Source organism: Eubalaena glacialis, chromosome 10 (assembly GCF_028564815.1).
Source record: "Eubalaena glacialis isolate mEubGla1 chromosome 10, mEubGla1.1.hap2.+ XY, whole genome shotgun sequence".
NCBI lineage: Eukaryota > Metazoa > Chordata > Mammalia > Artiodactyla > Balaenidae > Eubalaena > Eubalaena glacialis.
This window is the reverse complement of record NC_083725.1, coordinates 13,892,724-13,913,352: the sequence shown is the minus strand read 5'-3', so window position 1 is coordinate 13,913,352 and position 20,629 is coordinate 13,892,724. Positions and strand designations below refer to the sequence as shown.

Sequence of the window (20,629 nt, the reverse complement as noted above, 5' to 3'; positions counted from 1 at the left end):
ACTGCAGAGCGCCTGCGCACCCAGGCTCCAGGAAGCTGCCGGGTCACGTGATCCGCCGGCTCCTCTCATGTGACCTCTCTACCGGAGGCGGGGGCCTTCGGCCAAGATGGCGGCCTACCTGCAGTGGCGGCGCTTCGTTTTCTTCGACAAGGAGCTGGTGAAGGAGCCACTGGGCAATGATGGGGCTGCTCCCGGGGCTGCGCCTGCCTCTGGACCCTCTGCTTCCAAGTTCCTTTGCCTCCCTCCTGGCATCACTGTCTGCGACTCAGGCCGAGGGAGCCTAGTCTTTGGAGATATCCTTCCTCTGGAGCTGCCTCTTCCCTCCCCGAATCCCTGAAGAGATACAGCTGGGATGAAATCTGTCCTTCAGAGGGGTTCGTGTTACGTGCCACTTTCCTTTAAATGGGCGCCCAGTGCTCTTTCTGTGGTCCAAGGGAAGAAAGGAGGAAGTCCGTTCTCTAACTTGTTGCCAACTGAGCGAACAATCCTGGGCGAGTCATTTAACCTCTCTGGGCTTCAATTTCCTTATCTGCAAAAGGGGCGTAAAATAACAGTTCGGCAAGGCTTTGTTTTTGTTTTTGTTTTCTTTTAAGATCGATGAAAAGAACGGATGCAAGTTGGCTTTAAAAGATGAATATGTGAGGTGTCATTATCTCCCCAGCCCAGTATTGTGGGGGAGGAGTTAAATGAGGCCATGAGTTTGCTGCTTTGTTTTTCATAATGCTGCCACTAAACTCGGGCCTTTCTTTTCTAGTCTTTTTAAGATGGGGAGTTCCCAGAAGATAATCTGTGGAAAAACCCTTGAAAAATTTAAAGAGTTGTATGTATGTTAGTTGTTATTTGGGTTCTGGCCTAAATATAAGTATCTCTCCTTGGAAAGGAGGCTCCTTGACTACTCTGCACACATGGAAGGCCAGATCTGGTTCTTGCCCCGCTCCCTACAGCTTACCGGGTTCCAGGCCTACAAACTACGGGTGACACACCTGTACCAGTTGAAGCAGCACAACATTCTGGCATCTGTTGGTGAGGATGAAGAGGGGATCAACCCCCTGGTGAGTCCTAGAAAGGAAATGGGAAAGACTCAGGAGCCTGGGAATGGCTGTTTGTTGGAGGGTGACTAGCATTCACACATCTGAGGTCTGTCCACAGGTAAAGATCTGGAACCTGGAGAAGAGAGATGGTGGCAATCCACTCTGCACTCGAATCTTCCCTGCCATCCCAGGGGCAGAGCCGACTGTTGTATCTTGTTTGACTGTCCATGAAAATCTCAACTTTATGGCCATCGGTAAGCAGACAGAAGGCAAAGCTAACACCCCATGATTTTTTATAGATTTTCTTCAGAGTTGCTTCTGCAGCTCATCTTCACTGTTTTCATGAGACCATTTTGTACTGAACTGATGCGTTTGAGATTTTAAAGTTCTGGATGGGAAAGCATTTAGTTTTGTTCTTTGAAAATGAGTCAGTGAGTCCTGATCTTCATGGTAACCACTGGAGAAGTTGGGTATGAGGAGAAAGATTGTCACTTCTAACAAGTGCCTCAAGTAGTCTTTTACCCGTTCTGTGCTTCCTGATCTCTTCAGTCTCAATAAAATGCCATTTCTTGCTCCCCTGCAGGTTTCACAGATGGCAGTGTTACATTAAACAAAGGGGACATCACTCGGGACCGGCATAGCAAGACCCAGATTTTGCACAAGGGCAACTATCCTGTTACCGGACTGGCCTTTCGCCAAGCAGGAAAGACCACTCACTTGTTTGTTGTGACAACTGAGAATGTTCAGGTATGACCAGGGCCTCCACTGTTACGGGCAGGCAGGAAAGGCTTTAACATTGCTCAGGGGGCTAGGGTAAGGAACTGACAGAAGAGGTAGAATTCCTGCAGTTTTCATCATACAACCTTGAATCATTTGCCCAGCTTAATATTTTATTTCCTCACTTAGGAGACTGGGAAGAGTTAGAGCTAGGAAAAGAACTCTTGGTCTTGTAGTAAAAGACCTAAGTTTTTCTTCTAATTAACTTAAGAGACACTGGACAAGTTGCTTTACTTCTCTGGTTCCTGTGCTCCTAATTTATAACAGCTTAGTCTCAGCAATAGTTTTGTTTTGTTTCAGCAATGGTTTTTGGATAAAGCAGTAAAATTCTCTTACTTGCTAAATACCTGTAGTAAGTAGTGATAGCATATACAGAGGAAAGAAATGTAGTCTTTGCTTATATATTTAATAGATGGGTGGTGGTTAATGGAGATGGCAAGCAGCCAGGGAAAGTCTTAGGGTGCTAAGAATTAAGAAGAGAGAGCCAATATGGAGGCGGAGATACCTTTGGGAAGGCTTAGATGCCTCCTCCTCAAAGGGAGCCTGTTAACCCCTCTCTTACTTCCTGCAGTCCTACATAGTTTCTGGAAAGGACTACCCTCGTGTGGAGTTGGACACCCACGGTTGTGGCCTGCGCTGCTCAGCCCTAAGCGACCCTTCTCAGGACCTGCAGTTCATAGTGGCGGGGGATGAATGTGTCTACTTGTACCAGCCTGATGAACGGGGGCCCTGCTTCGCCTTTGAGGGCCATAAACTCATTGCTCACTGGTTTAGAGGCTACCTTGTCATTGTCTCCCGTGACCGGAAGGTTTCTCCCAAGTAAGGACTCCACGGAGAAGCAAAAGGGAGAGGGCTGAACTTGTTCCCCAGAATTAACCTGATTTTAAACTCCTAATGCCTGGATCCCGTCAATCTCCTATTTGGTTTTAGGTAGATTGTGCTTACACCTAGACTCAGTTATAATGTTTTTTTTTTGCTGAAAAGTGTGTGATTTTGCTGCAGACATTTGCTGAGCGGCCCTGATGCGCTAGAATGCTCCAGGGAATTTGGGACCTGGTATTGGGATTTTTACTCCTTGGTCAAAATGAATTGGGTAGAGGAACAAGGGACTGAGTAGTGGAGAAATTGGAAAGTTCTGGGAGATGCAAGACGGCGTTTTTTTCTCTGAGCCACCAGAAAGGGCGATGGGGTCTTCAGCGTGATACAAGTGGTCCTTGTCAGATGTTAGTTTTCATTCAGTACTAAGCTCAGTGGCCTACATGCACCAGGCACTAATTATTTGTTAAATAATGGATGTTGGAATGTAGTTAATTTTTCAATGTGTTGCCTGTATTAATTATAGGGTAAGACCAGGTCTATATGTTCTCTTCCTACAACTGCCAGCGCCATGCTAAATGTCACAGGATGAGCTGCTAGAGGGGCCAAAGCGGTGTCTTGTTCTGGGTGGAATGGGCAGCACCAAAGTTGTCATGGGAAAGGAAATCGAGGGGAGCTGAGACAGAGGTGGTACAAATATCTGGGTCTTTCTCTTTCCCACACAGGTCAGAGTTTACCAGCAGGGACTCCCAGAGCTCCGACAAGCAGATTCTCAACATCTATGACCTGTGCAACAAGTTCATAGCCTATAGCACCGTCTTTGAGGATGTAGTGGATGTGCTTGCTGAGTGGGGCTCCCTGTACGTGCTGACGCGGGATGGGCGGGTCCACGCACTGCAGGAGAAGGACACACAGACCAAACTGGAGGCAAGGCCACCAGATTCCCAGAGCTGGCCGTGGGCACCCAGACGCAGCTCTAGGAACAGGCTCCCCAAGTCCCTTGGCCAGGGTGTTTCCTTCCCTTTGGGTCACTTACTCAGCTCCCTTAGGGTAGGATTACAAGGCCAGTGGCCTGGGATGAGGCCTTAGAGGGAAGCAGTGGCTGGGAGCCTGAACCCACTCTCAGGGTCCACTCTGCCTGCCTGCAGAGAACCTTGTGAGGCGAGCTGATGTTGCTCTTGGGGGTATCTGAGAGGTCTCACCCTGTCTAAGATCTAGGCTGATCTGGGCTTCACAACTTCTGCCTTGTGTGTTGTGGGTGCGTTCTGGGAAGGTGTCTTCTCAGGACTGCTTCTTCCAGTTTTCTAATCTCTCTTCCCTTCCAGATGCTGTTTAAGAAGAACCTATTCGAGATGGCGATTAATCTGGCCAAGAGCCAGCATCTGGACAGTGATGGGTTGGCCCAGATCTTCATGCAGTATGGGGACCATCTCTACAGCAAGGGCAACCATGATGGGGCTGTCCAGCAGTATATCCGGTCAGTCTGGAGGCGCTTTAGGATATAGCTGTGAATGCAGGGACAGGCAGCCAGATAGGCTAAAACCTGCACTTGGGGAAGGAGGGTGGACTCCACTGTGAACCGTCTTTTTTTCCTCCAGAAACTGTGATGCCTCAAGTGAGAAGACAGTATACCTTATTGGAAAGGGAATGTTTTGGGTCAAATATTACATGACCAGCATGCAGTTGAGCTGATGAGTATCTGTTATTTTAGATGTGAACTTGACCTTTGTTAATACTCATTTTGATAAGATTCTTTGAAGGGAAAAGGGTATTCATTTCTTGCTTCCACACTTTCTTCCCTCAATACTAATTCTTAAATTAATAAGGGGTCTTAAGAACCTGTCTAGCCTCTTTCCCAATTTCTCTCGGATTCCTGTTTTCAGCCAAGTTTAAGAAACAGTGCTCTGGATCCTTGCTACTCATGTGGTCCATGGTCTAGTAGAATCGATATTGCCTGGGATTTTGTTAGAATTGCAGAATCTCAGGCCTTACTCCACACGTGCTGAAACAGAATTTGCATTTTAAGAAGATCTTCAAGTGATTCCTATGCACATGAAAGTTCGAGAAGTACGCTGACCCCAATGCTGTTTGATGCATATGTCTCCCTAGAACCATTGGAAAGTTGGAGCCGTCGTATGTGATCCGCAAGTTCCTGGATGCCCAGCGCATCCACAACCTGACGGCTTACCTGCAGACCCTGCACCGGCAGTCCCTGGCCAATGCCGACCACACCACCCTACTGCTGAACTGCTACACAAAGCTCAAGGACAGCTCGAAGCTGGAGGAATTCATCAAGGTGCAGGGTGGTGTTGGCGGGGGATTCCGTGAGGGCCCCACTGAGCATGAGGGGCTCCACCAGGGCTGCAGAGACAGGGAAGAGCTGACCTTATTTGGGGACCAGAGTCCTCTGGTCTATAAACTAGGAAGAGGAATAGCCTTTTTTGCGAGTTTTCTTCTGTTTTCTCTCTTGGTTTTTTTTTTCTTTTTGGCTGCGCTGCATGGCTTGCCAGATCTTAGTTCCCCCACCAGGGATCAAACCCCGACCCCCGGCAGTGGAAGCACAGAGTCCTAACCACTGGACCGCCAGGGAATTCCCACCCCTCTTGTTTTTTGATGCCAGAACTTCTCGTGGTATCTAAGCCCAGGGAAGCCCTGTGTTCCCAGACGAGTCCCTCTAATAGTAGAGGCAGAGGAAGACTTTTGGAGAGGCAGGATAACAGTGCTTTAAAAGCATCAACTTTAGGACTTCTCTGGTGGTCCAGTGGTTGAGACTCCACGCTTCCACTGCAGGGGGCATGGGTTCGATCCCTGGTTGGGGAACTAAGGTTCTGCATGCCGCTTAGCGCTGCCAAAAAAAAAAAAAAAAAAAAAGCATCAACTTTTTTATTGCCTTAAGAATCTGGTCTTAGAATCAGATGTATATTTCCTTTCCTTTCCCCAATCACAAGCTCTCTATGACTGGTTTTGTCTAATGTCTCCCTGGCAGACAAAGAGTGAGAGTGAAGTCCACTTTGATGTGGAGACAGCCATCAAGGTCCTCCGGCAGGCTGGCTACTACTCCCATGCCCTCTATTTGGCTGAGAACCACGCACATCACGAGTGGTACTTGAAGATCCAGCTAGAGGACATCAAGGTAGCTGAGCCTCTTGACACGGGCAGGACCCTGTTCTTTTTCTAGGACATCCCTGGGATGCTGAAAGTGCTTCCCGGTGGGTGAGGCAGGAGCACGTGCTTATTCTGCCCTGTCCCTCTCCACAGAATTATCAGGAAGCCCTTCGATACATCGGCAAGCTGCCTTTTGAGCAGGCAGAGAGCAACATGAAACGCTACGGCAAGATCCTCATGCACCATATACCAGAGCAGACGACCGAGTTGCTGAAGGGACTTTGTACCGACTATCGGCCCAACCTTGAAGGCCGAGGCGATAGGGAGGCTCCAGGCTGCAGGGTGAGGCCTCAGGGAGAATGGCTTTTGGACAGCAGGGATCACCTTAGCAGCCCAAGTACCGAGCCCACTCACTCGGCCACCTCTCCTCCCTTGCCGTCCTAGGCCAACTCAGAGGAGTTCATCCCCATCTTTGCCAACAACCCGCGGGAGCTGAAAGCTTTCCTAGAGCATATGAGTGAGGTGCAGCCTGACTCCCCGCAGGGCATCTATGACACACTCCTTGAGCTGCGACTCCAGAACTGGGCTCACGAGGAGGAGCCGCAGGTGAGACCTGGCAAAGCGGCCGGAGGCGCTGGAGAAAACACTGCTTCCATTTCTTTCCTGGTTGCCTCTTGCTGCTTTCTTTAGACCAATATCACCTCACCCTTGGGGGCTAAATGGTCCCCCGTGAAGAGGAAATTGGACTGAGGGGAAGAGATTGTTGACTTGCCTGGTCCTGAGGGACCTTGTCATTTTTCCCTGATGTCCAGCAGCTCTACCCTCCTCTTTTAGGTCAAAGAGAAGCTTCACGCAGAGGCCATCTCCCTACTGAAGAGTGGTCGCTTCTGTGATGTCTTTGACAAGGCCCTGGTCCTCTGCCAGATGCACGACTTCCAGGATGGGGTCCTTTACCTCTATGAGCAGGGGAAACTGTAAGAGTCTGGGGAATCTCAGGGAAGGGGAACGTAGCCGAGTCCCTTGTGGGGGAGAGCCGCTGACGTGTGCCTTCCCCGGCCGCAGGTTCCAACAGATCATGCACTATCACATGCAGCACGAGCAGTACCGGCAGGTGATCACCGTGTGCGAGCGCCACGGGGAGCAGGAGCCCTCCCTGTGGGAACAGGCACTCAGCTACTTCGCCCGCAAGGAGGAGGACTGCAAGGAGTACGTGGCGGCCGTGCTTAAGCACATCGAGAGCAAGAACCTCATGCCGCCTCTTCTAGGTACTCCGGAGGACAGGGAGGGTGGCTGGGTGCAGGCTGCCGACAGTCGGGCTCTGGGGCAGGGGCCCTTCAGTTCTATCCAGAGGGCTGCTTGGTTCATGGTCTTGTTTCCTCCCGGACCCCCATCTCAGTGGTGCAGACCCTGGCCCACAACTCCACGGCCACCCTGTCTGTCATCCGGGACTACCTGGTCCAAAAACTGCAGAAGCAGAGCCAGCAGATCGCGCAGGACGAGCTCCGGGTGCGGCGCTACCGAGAGGAGACCACCCGTATCCGCCAGGAGATCCAGGAGCTGAAGGCGAGGTACTTGGCATCCAGCATTGTGGAGGCATCCGGAGATAACACTCTTCTTCACAGGGTGTCATTTTTCAAAGACAGAGGATTGTATGGAGTGTGTTTGAGCATTTCATTCTTGAAGATCTGTTTTGATGGAGGAATTCCAAAAAATGATTTACTACGTAGAACGTGATTTATTGGGCTTTGGAGGATATTATCTTGTAGCAGGTACTTTTGGGTTAGATGGACCTGCTGGGAGGGTGCTGAGACTCCCTGCAGGCCCAGCGTGGGGTCCTCCTGTGACCCCCTTTAGGTGGTAAGAAGAGCAGGGCCTCGTAGTTCCTTAACGGGGACCTCTGTCTCCTCATTGCCTCCAACTGCCTTCTCTCGCCACGTGGTTCCTGGCCCTGCCCTCACTTTTTGCCACTCTCTTCTGGTCTCCCTTGCCTGTAGTCCAAAGATTTTCCAGAAGACCAAGTGCAGCATCTGTAACAGTGCCTTGGAGTTGCCCTCAGTCCACTTTCTCTGCGGCCACTCCTTCCACCAGCACTGCTTTGAGAGTTACTCAGAAAGTGATGCCGACTGCCCCACCTGCCTCCCTGAAAACCGCAAGGTCATGGATATGATTCGGGCCCAGGAACAGAAGCGAGATCTCCATGATCAGTTCCAGCACCAGGTGGGGATGACGTGACTCCCCCGCCCACAGGGAGGTGTTGAGCGCTGGGAACTGGTGTTCTTTTCTCCTCCTCCTGTGGCTTTTTTTTAAAAAAAAAAACAGTTTTTATTTCTTTAATGTATCTATTTTATTTATTTATTTTTGGCTGCATCGGGTCTTCGTTGCTGTGCGCAGGCTTTCTCTAGTTGCGGCGAGCGGGGGCTACTCTTCGTTGCGGTGCGCGGGCTTCTCATTGCGGTGGCTTCTCTCTTTTTTTTAAAGAGATGGAATGAGGTGTTCTGTTTTATTTTGATTGATTGATTGATCTTTGGCTGCGTTGGGTCTTCGTTGCTGTGCGCGGGCTTTTTATCTAGTTGCGTTGAGCGGGGGCTACTCTTCATTGCGGTGTGCGGGCTTCTCATTGTGGTGGCTTCTCTTGTTGCGGAGCACGGGCTCTAGGCACGCGAGCTTCAGTAGTTGTGGCACGCGGGCTCAGTAGTTGTGGCTCACGGGCTCTAGAGCGCAGGCTCAGTAGTTGTGGCGCATGGGCTTAGTTGCTCTGAGGCATGTGGGATCTTCCCAGACCAGGGCTCGAAACCATGTCCCCTGCACAGACAGGCGGATTCTTAAGCAGTGGCCTCTCTTGTTGTGGAGCGTGGGCTCTAGGAGTGCGGGCTTCAGTAGTTGTGGCTCGCGGGCTTTAGAGCACAGGCTCAATAGTTGTGGCGCACAGGCTTAGTTGCTCTGCGGCATGTGGGATCGTCCCGGACCAGGGCTCGAACCTGTGTCCCCTGCATTAGCAGGTGGATTCTTAACTGCTGCGCCACCAGGGAAGCGCATCCTGTGGGTTTTTGACTCGCAACTCTTCTCTTTCCCTGCAGCTCAAGTGCTCCAACGACAGCTTCTCTGTGATTGCTGACTACTTTGGCCGAGGTGTTTTCAACAAATTGACTCTGCTGACCGACCCGCCCACAGCCCGACTGACTGCGAGCCTGGAGGCCGGGCTGCAGAGGGACTTGCTCATACACGCCAGGAGGGGCACTTAAGCGGCTAGTGGGAGGGGTGTGATGGTGGAGGCCCAGCAGCAGGGACACAGGGGGACAGAGACAGGGCTGTTGCACAGGGGTTAGGCAGACATGCCCAGGACTCTGCTCTCATCTGATGCCATAGCCCTCAGGACTTAAGGGGACTTTCTTTTCCTGCCTCCTTCGGCCAACCTGCCATTTCTCCTGTTGACTTTTTGAGCAGTGTAGATCATTCCAGACCAGAGGGGGAGGGCACCTCAGCAACCTCAGAGCCTGGACAATAGCGGCTTTATTCTCTATCCAAGAGCACCAGGCTGTGCTTGGGTCCTGGCTCCCAGAGTCTATAAATAAAAGCATATAATGATTTCGGGGTTGAAGGATTTATTCTGGGGACTTCCTGGTGATTCTTAACTGTGCAAAATGTACTTCTTTCCCTCTGCTCTCCTAGAGCTCCCCTTCGCTTCCTACAGAGTTCCTTAAAGATGATGTTGACGAGACTTCATTCCAGTAATGAGTGGGGCCTATGGCATCTAGTAGAGTTCAGTTGAAGAACCTCTGCAAAGGCCTGAGGCCTGAGCCCCAAGAGCAGCCCGGACTGAGGACTCGGCTCTATAGTGTGGCTGGTCTCTGTGGCTCTTGTATGGACAGAGTATTCAAGCTGGAGGCAGATTCTGGTGGGGAGCCTTGGGCTTTAAAGCCTGCCTTCATAATGGGTGGGTTGGTGTCTCGCTGTATTCAGTACCAGATGATAAGCAGGATAAAAGGGCCTTTATTGAAACATTTTGTTCCCCCTTCGAAGTTGTCAGCTGAAGTTTGTGTTGCTAAGTGTCTGCGTGTAATTGGGGTTACACTGCCCGTTGGAAAATTGCTCCTATGGGGTTGTTTAATTAAAAGAAGTAACTTAGACATTGTGGTTTAGGTAGTATTTAGAAGAGGCAGATAGAGTACACTACATTGGTAGCAGCTAAGAATACAGACTTTGGATCAGCTGCCCTGAGCTTGAGCCTTAGTTTCACTTAGGGCAACTCTGAACCTTCTCTGAACCTCAGTTTCTTCGTCTGTACATGAGGAATTACAACATCTTTCTAGTACAGCTGTTATGAAAGTCAGAGGAGCCAATCAATGGATGTGTTACTGGTCCCCAAGAGGTCAGTGACCCCCTCAGTGGGTCCTTTGCCTGGAGTTGCAAATTCCAGTCAAACAAAACCATGTTCGGTATAGCAGAGCAGAAACTATTAATTGATCAAGGAATGGAGAAGGGAGAGCACATGCTCTAAAGACACCTTCTCCCCCAAGGGAGGGCAGTAAGAGAATTTAAGGGATAGGAGGCAGACATGTCATCAGGGCTCTAGGAAAGGGGCAGAGATTTCGGGGGGTGGGGAGCTGGGGCATCACAGTCTTCCACACGGCAGGAATTGCGCCTAGCAGAGTACAAATATCCCCCTTGGGCGGGGATCTTGGCATGGTAATGAAGCAAAGGTAGCTTTAGGACACCACCAGGTCCTGTGGTCAAGTCAGAGCTGGTTCGGGGCTGTTGACCACTGCATATCTCTTAAAGCTCAGTTGCAAAACATCTCTGGCGAATACCAGGTGCTTTTGAAACACACAGAGTTAAGTCAAGTCTGGAATCTTGTAGCCCTCGGGCTGGTATGGATGACAGGTGTCCAGTTTTTTGGAAGTGGTTAATACGTGGTTATTAGTACTGTTAATGGGTAAAGCACTTTTACTCACAAGCCGTTTTCCCACTAACACTAATGTGTTGGCACTCCCATTTCAGTTATTTGTCTTTAGTTGCCTACTTCAGGGTTGTAGCAGAAGAAGCACCACATAAGCTGCACTAATTGCTTGTGCCACAGCTAAGGAGATAAAGCTGTGGAATTCTGGGTGACTAGCTTTCAGAAGCAGGCCTCTTTCATTTGTAGACGTTGAATGCAGCCTGGGGGCATGGTAAGTTGCTCAAGTAGCCTTTAACTTCCGACGCCGCGTTGTAGGGTTAATATCCTTTTCCTCTCGGCACGCCTACTTTTGGTTTATTGACGTTCCCTTGGGTGGCGGTAGGAGGGACTGCAAAGAACTTACTTTGTGGATAAATCCGGGAAGCATATCTTGGCCACTGACCATCGGTATTCCTGGCTAGGTAAAAGTAAAAATGAACAGCTGGTGGGCCTGGGTCTCAAACGGGGAAGACCGGGGCCAGCCTGGGGGAGTAGGGGCGGTAACCCAAGGTAAGGTCTTCTCTGTCGCAATCGTTCTAATTCCCGCCCAGGGGCGGTCCAGCCCTCTGGGGCGGGGCCGGAAGTGACGCAGGCCCTTAGCCGAGCCGGGAGTGTGTGGTTGCCGGAGGATCGCGAGCTCCGCGTGCGCCCAGTGCCCGGCCGGCCGGGGCCTTCTGCTTGCCCGACTCCGGAGGACATTGGCAGCAGCCCCCGGCCTACTTCCCGCGCACAGCCATGTCTGGTAACGGCGACGCGGCCGCAACGGCGGTGAGTCCTGAGCCGGTGACCTTCGCAACTTCGGTCTTCTGCACTAGCAGTGCCACGATTGGCCCCAAGTTGCCACTCTTCGTCGTCAATTGGTCGGGACGATTAGCCGTCTTTTTTTTTTTTTTTTTGGTTCGAATAGTTTTTAAAGGGCCAGTAGCTGGGTTGCCCTTAGGAGAAATCAGTGAGCGGTGGGGGCGGACTTAAGAGCAGATGGATTGTCTAGAACGCAACCCTGTTCCTGCGGGGATCTGGATGGGGTTCCATGAGGCATGGCTTCCACGGCTCTAGATGTAGTGACCCAACACAGGAGAATTCGTCTGCGCGAGACAGGGTGCTGTTCCCCGGGATCCCTTCACACGAGACAGGTCCGAGTCGAGATTCGGCCACTTTGGGGAAGCGTTCCATTTTGGATCCAGAGAGGAGGGTGTACCTCGAAGTCTCCGAACTGCACACAAACGTCTTGGAAGTGCACCTTCTCCCCTTTTTTTCTTTTTAATGGACACCCAGCCCCAGCCTACACTCAAAAGTCCCCAACTGAGACACATCATTGGGTTACTACCATGGACGGGGGACGCCCTTGGGCCTTCCTATTCCTAGCCTGGGGTCCCAGCTCTGGGCTTGTGCAGATGCAAACTGCAGAGCCCATGAGGCCAACGTCAGCCTGAGATAAGAAAGGAGTGGGGCAGCTGCCTATCTCTCCCTGACCTATGTGCTGGTAAGGAGTGGGATTCTCTGCCATTGCTGACATTCCTGAGTGCTGGGCTAGGAGTAAGAAGATCTGGATTCCAGCTCTCTACCCATGATTAACCCTGTGGCCCTGGGCAAGTCACTTTGCTCCTCAGAGCCAGACTTTGCTACTGTAACATAGTTCCAGAGATGCCTGCCCTGTCTACCTGATAGGTTGTTATGAAGATTAAAAGCAATAGCTCTAGGATATATATGCTCAATAAGGAATTTTTTACTGGAACAATTTGACTTGAATATGCTGTGCAGAATCAATGAAATTAAGGGATTGTTTGAACATAGCAGTTTCTGGGACCTTAGATTCCTTTCTGTGGGCTCCCTGTGGCCCAGAATTTTAGTTGCCATGTTTAGCATTTCAAACCTAACCTAATTTGCTTAGGGTCCCCCAGGGTTTATTTATTGGAGAAGTGATAGCCATGGAGTAGACTAGAGTCCAAGAGCAGCCAGCTGTCACCTCCTCCAGCAACAGAGGCCCCAGATACCTGACTGCAGAAGAACTCTGTAGGATGAAGATCCCAGAACAGGGGAAGTTGATAGTATCTGTAGTGGCCACTGTCTGATCTGGGAATAAATAGGACCTCAGACTGGAGAACCCAGTTCTGCCTGCTTGGCACTGAATACCTTTGTCCAAGGTGCCCTGGCAAGAGGAAGAGGCATGTCCCTTTGAGTTCTTGGCTTGGTCTCTGACATCCTAATATTTCCTTCGTGGTGAAACCAGAGGCTGCATTCTAGGTGAATGGACATTAGACAGCTCACCCTCTTAGTCTTACAGAATATCAAAAGCAGAAGATACTTGAGTGCAAACTTCTTCATTTTATAGATGAACAAACAGGTTTATAGATGAACAAATAAGATGATGTGTTCAAGGTCGCCCAGCCAAGAGGCTGAGCAGGACTATACGTCAGATCTGTCGACCCCAGTCCTTTACGTATGCATTCCGTCCAGATTACAGGATCCACAGTGCGGCAGCTGTGGGGTAGCTCTTATGGCATCTAGGTGGCACTGAAGCTTTCTCAAGTGCCGCTCTGTTGTGGATGCTGAACTTGTCCTCAGTGACTCAGCTCACGTTCCCCTGTGTGGCCCCAGCTGTCCTGCCCCTGCCGGCTGCAGGCCCCACCCTCCCTGGGGCCAGACTGATAGACCTTATCTCTCTACCCACCTGGCTGAGTGCAGCATTCCTGCTGCCTTAGCTTGGATGGGCTTCAGGGCTTAGTGTCCTGGTCATTACAGCAACAGCAGGTCCTACTGTTACTTCTGTCTGGTCTCTGCTTCTCTGGATCCCTGAGGAGGCAGAAGGTATTGGGGAAGGTAAAGGGACCAGTCTTGAGCAGGGGAGTGTTTCCCCACTCCGAGGCTCAGCTGGCCACAGGCCAGGGGCTGAGGTTCCTTTCTTCCAAGCCGGTGATTCTGGTTCTTGGACAAGGTGTTGAGGAACACAAAGAGCAGCAGGGACTGTGACCTGGGGACTTTTTCTGCAGGAAGAAAACAGCTCAAAGATGAGAGTGATTCGCGTGGGTACCCGCAAGAGCCAGGTGAGTGCAAGTACCGGGGTGGAGGAGGTTTGTCAGAAGACTTCTGTGTTCACAGTATTATAAGTTGGGGGGCCCAGAGCGTTCTCAGCAGCTCGGGGATGGAGGAAATGGGGTGACTGAGTATCAAATCCCATGCAGAATGACAGATTGCATTCTGTAAAGAGATAGTGCCTGGGCTGGGAAGTTGGGGTACAGAGGACTCCCAGGCCAGACCCCTCCCCTTCCTAGGTGGGCATTCAATCCCCTCTCTGAATTCCAGTCCCTTCAGGATCTCCCTGACCCTGTGAGGGTCTGACCTTAGGACAGTGGCCAAAGGACAGGACTAACCTGAATTTCTACCCCCAGCTGGCCCGCATACAGACGGACAGTGTGGTGGCAACGCTGAAAACCTTATACCCAGGCCTGCAGTTTGAAATCAGTGAGTTTTCTGGACAGGAATGGAAGCTAATGGGAAGCCTTTAACCCCTGGAGGGGAGAACACAGTGTTTCTGGCTTTGTCTTGGACCAAAGCCTGGTCCTGTTGCCTCTGAGAATTCTTCTTGGCTGTCCCCAGTTTGTAGGGCCCTTTCCTCCTCTAAACACCTCCAGCTCTGACTACCTGGGCTAGCCTGGCATTTAATATCTGCTTTGGGTCTTTTTGTGATTACCTCTAGTCTTCCTCCTAGATCGTACGTTCCCAGAGGGTAGAGACTGGGACTTATGTGCCCAACAATCTTAGCACAAGTGCTGAGCTCAGTAGGGGCTCAATAAATGCTGATCACTGAACGTCTGATTGGTTGATTCTCTCCTTAGTTGCTATGTCCACCACAGGGGACAAGATTCTTGATACTGCTCTCTCTAAGGTAACAACATTTTCCATCCAACCCTTTCCCCCCTCCTCTTTCCTTCCCCCAAAAGATTCACCCTGAGGCTCTTTCTTGCCTGGCAGATTGGAGAGAAGAGCCTGTTTACCAAGGAGCTGGAACACGCGCTGGAGAGGAATGAGTAAGTGAAAGCAGGGAGCATGGCGCCCTCCCAGGCTCTTGCTAGGACCCCAGTGCACATCAGACCTGGGTATCAGCTAGACTGTTGGGCTTAAACGCTTGGATAGGCTAGAGAGGGGCTCATATGTGAGTTTTTCAGGCCTCAGAAAAGGAGAGTGTCCTGGTTCTGAGCCATCTGGCTGCCTGGGGTGCAGGACTGGCTGGGGGAGGGGGGTGAAAGGGAGGGTAGGAGGGGAGCGGGTCTCTAGGACCCAAGGTCTCGGAAAGGCCTGCTTCCTGAACTGCTCTAGGCTCTGCCAGTGACGTACAGGCAGGAGTGGGTGGAGAAGGGCTGGGGACGTGCTGCTCAGACCCCTTCTCCTTCCCTCTCTGCCATCTCTCTAGAGTGGACCTGGTTGTTCACTCCCTGAAGGACCTGCCCACGGTGCTTCCTCCTGGCTTCACCATTGGAGCCATCTGCAAGTAAGAGTCCTGCCAGTCAGGGGGCCTCGGCACGGGGTAGACGTCATATTAACCTTGACTCTTCCCTTTGGGACTTGGCCCTCTGCCTCTAGGCTGTCTCCCCTGCCCTGAGGAGTGTCAAGCATGGCAGAAAACTCAGAAAATGCCAGTTAGTTGGCTACTGAGAGAGCCTGGAAGTGATCTGAACCGAGATCTCGCCCTTACTCTATGACTTTCCCTCCATCCCCAGGCGGGAGAGCCCCTATGATGCTGTTGTCTTTCATCCAAAATTTGTTGGGAAGACCCTAGAAACCTTGCCAGAGAAGAGGTGAGTGGGGCCTGGATAGGCATCTTGGTGGGATGTGCACAGAAGATGGAGGGGTGGGAGGAGGAGGAAAGGAACAGTGCCTGCCTAGTTAAATCTCATTTTAAATCATCTCTCTGAGCAGCGTGGTGGGAACTAGCTCCCTGCGGAGAGCGGCCCAGCTGCAGAGAAAGTTCCCACATCTGGAGTTCAAGAGTATTGTATCCTTTTAGCGGAGGGAGGAGGCAGCAGCCAAGGAGGAAGACCAGGTCCAGAGGGCCCTGGGAGTTGTGAGAGTGGAAGGTGCTTCCAGAGGAAGTGGACCATGGATGCAGTGGACTGCCTGTCCTCCCATTCATCCATCCATCCATCCATCCATCCATTCATTCATAATCCTTTCATGTTTTCTTAGCCCCAGGCAAGTGCCTGGCACTGGGGATATGGTGAGCAAGATCAACATTGTCCGTGCTTACACAGAGTTTACATTTTAGTTCTGGAGACAGACAACCAGGCATTGATAGTACAGAGTGATACTGAATAATGATTACATCGAGGGAGGGGGGTTGGGGGGGGTGCTTCCATTTTAATTTAAATGTAAATAATTAAAAATTTGTTTTATTATAGTTGATTTACAACGTTGTGTTAGTTTCTGGTGTATAGCAAGTGATGGTTGTACATATATATACATACTCCTTTTCATATTCTCTTCCATTGTAGTTTATTGCAAAATATTGAATATAGTTCCCTGTGCTATATAATAGGACCTTGTTGTTTATCTATTTTATATATAGTAGTTTGCATCTGCTAATCCCAAACTCCTAATTTATCTCCCCCTATCCCCTTTCCCCTTTGGTAACCATAACTCCATTTTTATTTTATATTCCACTATATTGTTTTGATTTTTACAATGTTATATGTTTGTAAAACTGATTTTCAAAATAGTATTTGCTAAGTGCTCCAGTGTGCAAAGTAGGGAATTCTCTGGAAGCTTCTAGCTGGCACATCTAAACACAGACTTGAGAGTCAGGGAAGGCTTCTCAGAGGTCTTGTAACCTTGGGCAAGTTATTAAATAAATTAAAACCTCTCTATCATTTTTCTCATCTGTAAAATGGAGATGATAATACTATTACCTACGTCATAGGGTTGTGAAAATTCAATGAATTGACATATCTAAAGCACTTTAGAACAGCGTCTGGCATGTAGTAAGTATGAGGTAAGTGTTAGCTGTTGTCATTAAGCTGAGAACTCAAAGGTGAGAAGTTAGCAGATTGAGAGACTCAGGCAAAGGGAACAGCATAGGCTCCAGACTGCCCAAAGCTTGTGGTCCTTAGCGCCTCTCCACAGCGGGGAAACCTCAACACACGGCTTCGGAAGCTGGATGAGCTGCAGGAGTTCAGTGCCATCATCCTGGCCGCAGCTGGCCTGCAGCGCATGGGCTGGCAGAACCGGGTGGGGCAGGTAGGGCCTGCCCCTCTTCCCTCCCCGGTTGATCTTCATCTCCTTCCTGCCTGTGTTCTCTTTTTGAATACCCACCTCTAACAGTGCAAGCTGGAAATGAGTCCCAGGTTGGGAAGACTGGGGATCAGAGGCCAAACTCCCACTCTTGCCTCTCCAGCCCTTCTGTATGCTAGGAAAGCCCGATCTCACTGCTGTGTGCTTTTAGGCACTCCCACCTCCACCCTTCTGACTGCCTCTTCTGCCCCCACAGATCCTGCACCCTGAGGAGTGCATGTATGCTGTGGGTCAGGTATGCTTGACCAGGGAAGCCGTGTGTTGATGTGTCCCTTTCTTTTGTTTTCAACCAAGAACATTCCCAGGGAGGGGCAAGCCTTGGGAGGCTACTGGCCCAAAAGGACCTGGCCAACAGGTGGAAGTAGGCTGGTTCCCATCCTTAGCGCCATTGGTTGGGGAAAGATTGGCCCTGATATCTTAGTCTCTTTTTCCATCAGGGGGCTCTGGGAGTGGAAGTTCGAGCCAAGGACCAGGACATCTTGGATCTGGTGGGTGTGTTGCATGATCCTGAGACTTTGCTTCGCTGCATTGCTGAACGGGCCTTCCTGAGGCACCTGGTAGGGCCTGTGCTCTTGTGGAGGGGTGGGTACCTGGGGAGCTGGGAAGGGCAGTGGGGAGATTTCTCAAATTATTGCTCTGTATTTAGTGGTAACTCATCCTTGAAAGTATGGACAGGACCCAGGTCTGGGCCGCTACCTCATTTTCAGTTATGTCCTTAGAGGGGTCTGTTATCTCTGAGGACTCTGGGTACAGGGTGGTGGTAAGGGTCCTTGGAGCTCACAGGGGGAACTTGTTGCAGGAAGGAGGCTGCAGTGTGCCAGTGGCGGTGCATACAGCTATGAAGGATGGGCAAGTAAGCAGGGGAAGATGGGTGGGAGGGCAGGGAAGGGACTCTGGCATTTCTCCTGTGCATCCTGAGCTGCCAGCAAGAAAAGCCCAGGTTTCTAAGCAGTTCCCTCTCACAATATGCTGAGGCAACTGTTTTCTTTCCCAGCTATACCTGACTGGAGGAGTCTGGAGTCTGAATGGCGCAGATAGCATGCAAGAGACCATGCAGGCCACCATCCATGTCCCTGCCCAGGTGCCAAGGCTGGAGGGTGACGGAGAGGGTAAAAAACACGTCTGTATGTTACTTCCCCTTTCGTGCTCACCAAATCCTACCCTCCTTCCCTTACCCAGCATGAAGATGGCCCTGAGGATGATCCACAGCTGGTGGGCATCACTGCCCGGAACATTCCACGACGAGCCCAGCTGGCTGCTGAGAGCCTGGGCATCAGCCTGGCCACCTTGTTGCTGAACAAAGGAGCCAAGAACATCTTGGATGTTGCACGGCAGCTCAATGATGCCCACTAACTGGTCTGTGGGGCACAGGTGCCTGGGTTGCTGGTGCCCCGTGCCTACATCCCAGCCCTCAGTGCCCCATTCTCACTGCTACCTGGGGGGTGATTACCCAGGGGATTGAACTGCAGGGGCAGAGACTCAGAGACTTGTCTCAACTTGGGGCCTTGGTGATGCCTTGTCTCCTCAGTAGGTGGAGGCTTAGTCTCTAAAGAAAAAACATCTAACAAGCCACAGCCTTTGAATGTAACCAACTCTACTAATAAACTAGATTTGAAGGTGGTTTTGTTTTTGATGGGGTTGCAGGAAAGAAAAATAAGGACAAACACAAGACCCTTTGCTCCTTACCTCAGAGGCTAGGTAGGACCCCTGTCCAAAGTTCTCCTGGAATACATTGCTTTCTGTTTCTGTCTCAGTAGTTCTGACAGAGTAAATTGTCTCCCAGGGAACATCAAGAAAGAACCATAATCTTATAATCTACGATTTGCCGCTCCACTTAACGGTAGAGCCTTTGTATCAGGATAGCTCCCCTCCCCCACTACCTTTAGGAATCTACAAAGTCATCGATCCTACAACCCGTCTGCAAAATGAAGAGACACCTCATTGTTTAAAAAAGAAAACAATCCTTTAATAAACAAAATTAGTCCATCTGAAACTCCCCAATACCTAAAGTACTGTCTTGGATGGGTTAGCTGCAAAATTCCAGTTCCGAGGCCAACGGCGGCTCAGTCCAGATGGGGATTAACGGACTAGTGCTGGTATCTAGGTGCTTGGCTTGCGGAGCGGACACGCCGGGAGGGGCGCGGGTCCAGGGGCAGGACTCCCGCAGCCCCCACGCCGCCGGGACCCGACACCGCGGGAGATGCTCACGCCGCGAAGTGTGCCTTCCGGGACGCGCACAGGCCTGCGAGTGGAGATGGAGGGAGCGCGGACGTGCAAGGCTCGGGATCCGGCAGCAAAGGGCGTCCCAGGACAAATGAAGTGACCGACTGACTCCGCCGCCGTCGGCGGCAACCGAGTCCCGTCCGGAGCACCGGGCTGGTGGGGAACGCGCGCGGCCCCGCCGGCGGCCGTCCGCACCGACTCACCTTCCCCGCCACGCGCCCCGGCCCTGCGTCAGCGCGGCCGGCCCAGCCTTCTAGAAGGTGCCGCGGCCTCCCCGCAGCCCATCAGCATTCGGGGGCCAGGCCGGCCGAGTCACGAGCTCGCTCCTGGCACCGAGCGGCGTTCAAACGGCCGTCCTCCGCCGAGCCACGACCGGAGCGAGCCGCGCGGGGGAGGGGCAGGCCGCACGGCGGCGGCGGCGGCGGGGCCGCGGAGGGGGCGAGTGCGCGGCCGCCCGGCCCGGAGCCCGACGTGGCCCAGCTCTTTCCGTGAGCGTTGTGGTGGCCCTTAAAAGGGCCTTTGTGGTGGCGAGGGGAGGGGCCGGGCGGCGGCGGTGGCGGCGGCGCGGGCGCCCTCAGTACTCCTGCGAGGCCTGGGTGGCCTTCTTGCCGCCCGCGGGCGCCTTCGGCCCCACGGCGGCGCTGGTCTTCTTGGGCAGCAGTACGGCCTGGATGTTGGGCAGGACACCTCCCTGGGCGATCGTCACGCCGCCCAGCAGCTTGTTGAGCTCCTCGTCGTTACGGATGGCCAGCTGCAGGTGGCGGGGGATGATCCGCGTCTTCTTGTTGTCGCGGGCCGCGTTGCCCGCCAGCTCCAGGATCTCGGCTGTGAGGTACTCGAGCACCGCCGCCAGATAGACCGGCGCGCCGGCGCCCACCCGCTCGGCGTAGTGTCCCTTCCGCAACAGCCGGTGCACGCGGCCCACGGGGAACTGGAGGCCCGCTCGCGAGGAGCGCGACTTGGCCTTGGCGCGGGCCTTACCGCCTGTCTTGCCGCGGCCCGACATGCTGCGCGAGGTAGAGGAACGGAGAGGAGGACGGCTCACAAGACTAAGGAACAGCCGTCCGCCGCAGTCCAACTGCTGCCGCGCGCGCCCAAGGGCCGCCCTTATAAGCCCCCAGGGCGCACCCCCGCGTCCTCCTGATTGGCTCTTTTCTCCAATACCCGCCTCCGGTTGGCTGCGGTTAACCCTTCGATGACGCGCCTCAGCTGAGGGAACGCGCCCGCCGATTGGTCGAATTTGAAAACCTTTTGCCCGGGGAAAAGGCTAGGAGGAGCGGCAGCAAGCAAACAGCCAACCACTCCCGGGTGTAGCCAATCCAAGTGAAGCGCGCCAGATTTAAACCCTACAGCCCAGACCAGGGCCGGAAGACAAAGAGGGTGGAGTCTGAAGCCACCTCAAGAGCCTCAGGGAAGTCTGTGCGGGTCTAGGATTTTTAAAGGAAAGGGGTCAACG

At 52.1% G+C, this 20,629-nt stretch overlaps 3 protein-coding genes across 5 annotated transcripts; 2 read left to right on the top strand and 1 right to left on the bottom strand.

The window, feature by feature from the left end:
* Positions 1-92: 92 nt before the first annotated feature.
* Positions 93-9,314, top strand: VPS11 (VPS11 core subunit of CORVET and HOPS complexes). 2 transcript variants are annotated; one of them, XM_061203409.1, is made up of 16 exons: positions 93-293; positions 904-1,052; positions 1,150-1,285; positions 1,615-1,778; positions 2,380-2,627; positions 3,350-3,551; positions 3,950-4,101; positions 4,734-4,920; positions 5,611-5,757; positions 5,883-6,071; positions 6,174-6,335; positions 6,564-6,703; positions 6,792-6,994; positions 7,126-7,297; positions 7,724-7,946; positions 8,807-9,314. In XM_061203409.1, exons 1-16 carry the CDS (start codon positions 107-109, stop codon positions 8,969-8,971), a joined length of 2,826 nt encoding a protein of 941 aa, XP_061059392.1. In that variant the 5' UTR covers positions 93-106; the 3' UTR covers positions 8,972-9,314. The 2 variants fall into 2 exon arrangements, with proteins under 2 accessions (XP_061059392.1, XP_061059391.1); XM_061203408.1 differs by having other exon boundaries at positions 93-374; positions 881-1,052.
* A 1,919-nt stretch (positions 9,315-11,233) lies between these two features.
* Positions 11,234-18,570, top strand: HMBS (hydroxymethylbilane synthase). 2 transcript variants are annotated; one of them, XM_061202485.1, is made up of 14 exons: positions 11,234-11,433; positions 13,656-13,709; positions 14,055-14,127; positions 14,502-14,551; positions 14,638-14,693; positions 15,077-15,154; positions 15,384-15,461; positions 15,583-15,658; positions 16,783-16,896; positions 17,147-17,185; positions 17,388-17,507; positions 17,750-17,803; positions 17,945-18,031; positions 18,130-18,570. In XM_061202485.1, the coding sequence occupies exons 1-14, from the start codon at positions 11,401-11,403 to the stop codon at positions 18,301-18,303; spliced, it is 1,086 nt and encodes a 361-aa protein (XP_061058468.1). In that variant the 5' UTR covers positions 11,234-11,400; the 3' UTR covers positions 18,304-18,570. The 2 variants fall into 2 exon arrangements, with proteins under 2 accessions (XP_061058468.1, XP_061058469.1); XM_061202486.1 differs by lacking the exon at positions 11,234-11,433 and adding an exon at positions 11,586-12,148.
* Positions 18,571-18,918: 348 nt separating this feature from the next.
* LOC133099016 (histone H2AX) lies at positions 18,919-20,241 on the bottom strand. Its single transcript, XM_061202484.1, has one exon. It carries the CDS (start codon positions 20,177-20,179, stop codon positions 19,748-19,750), a length of 432 nt encoding a protein of 143 aa, XP_061058467.1. The 5' UTR covers positions 20,180-20,241; the 3' UTR covers positions 18,919-19,747.
* Positions 20,242-20,629: the final 388 nt, after the last annotated feature.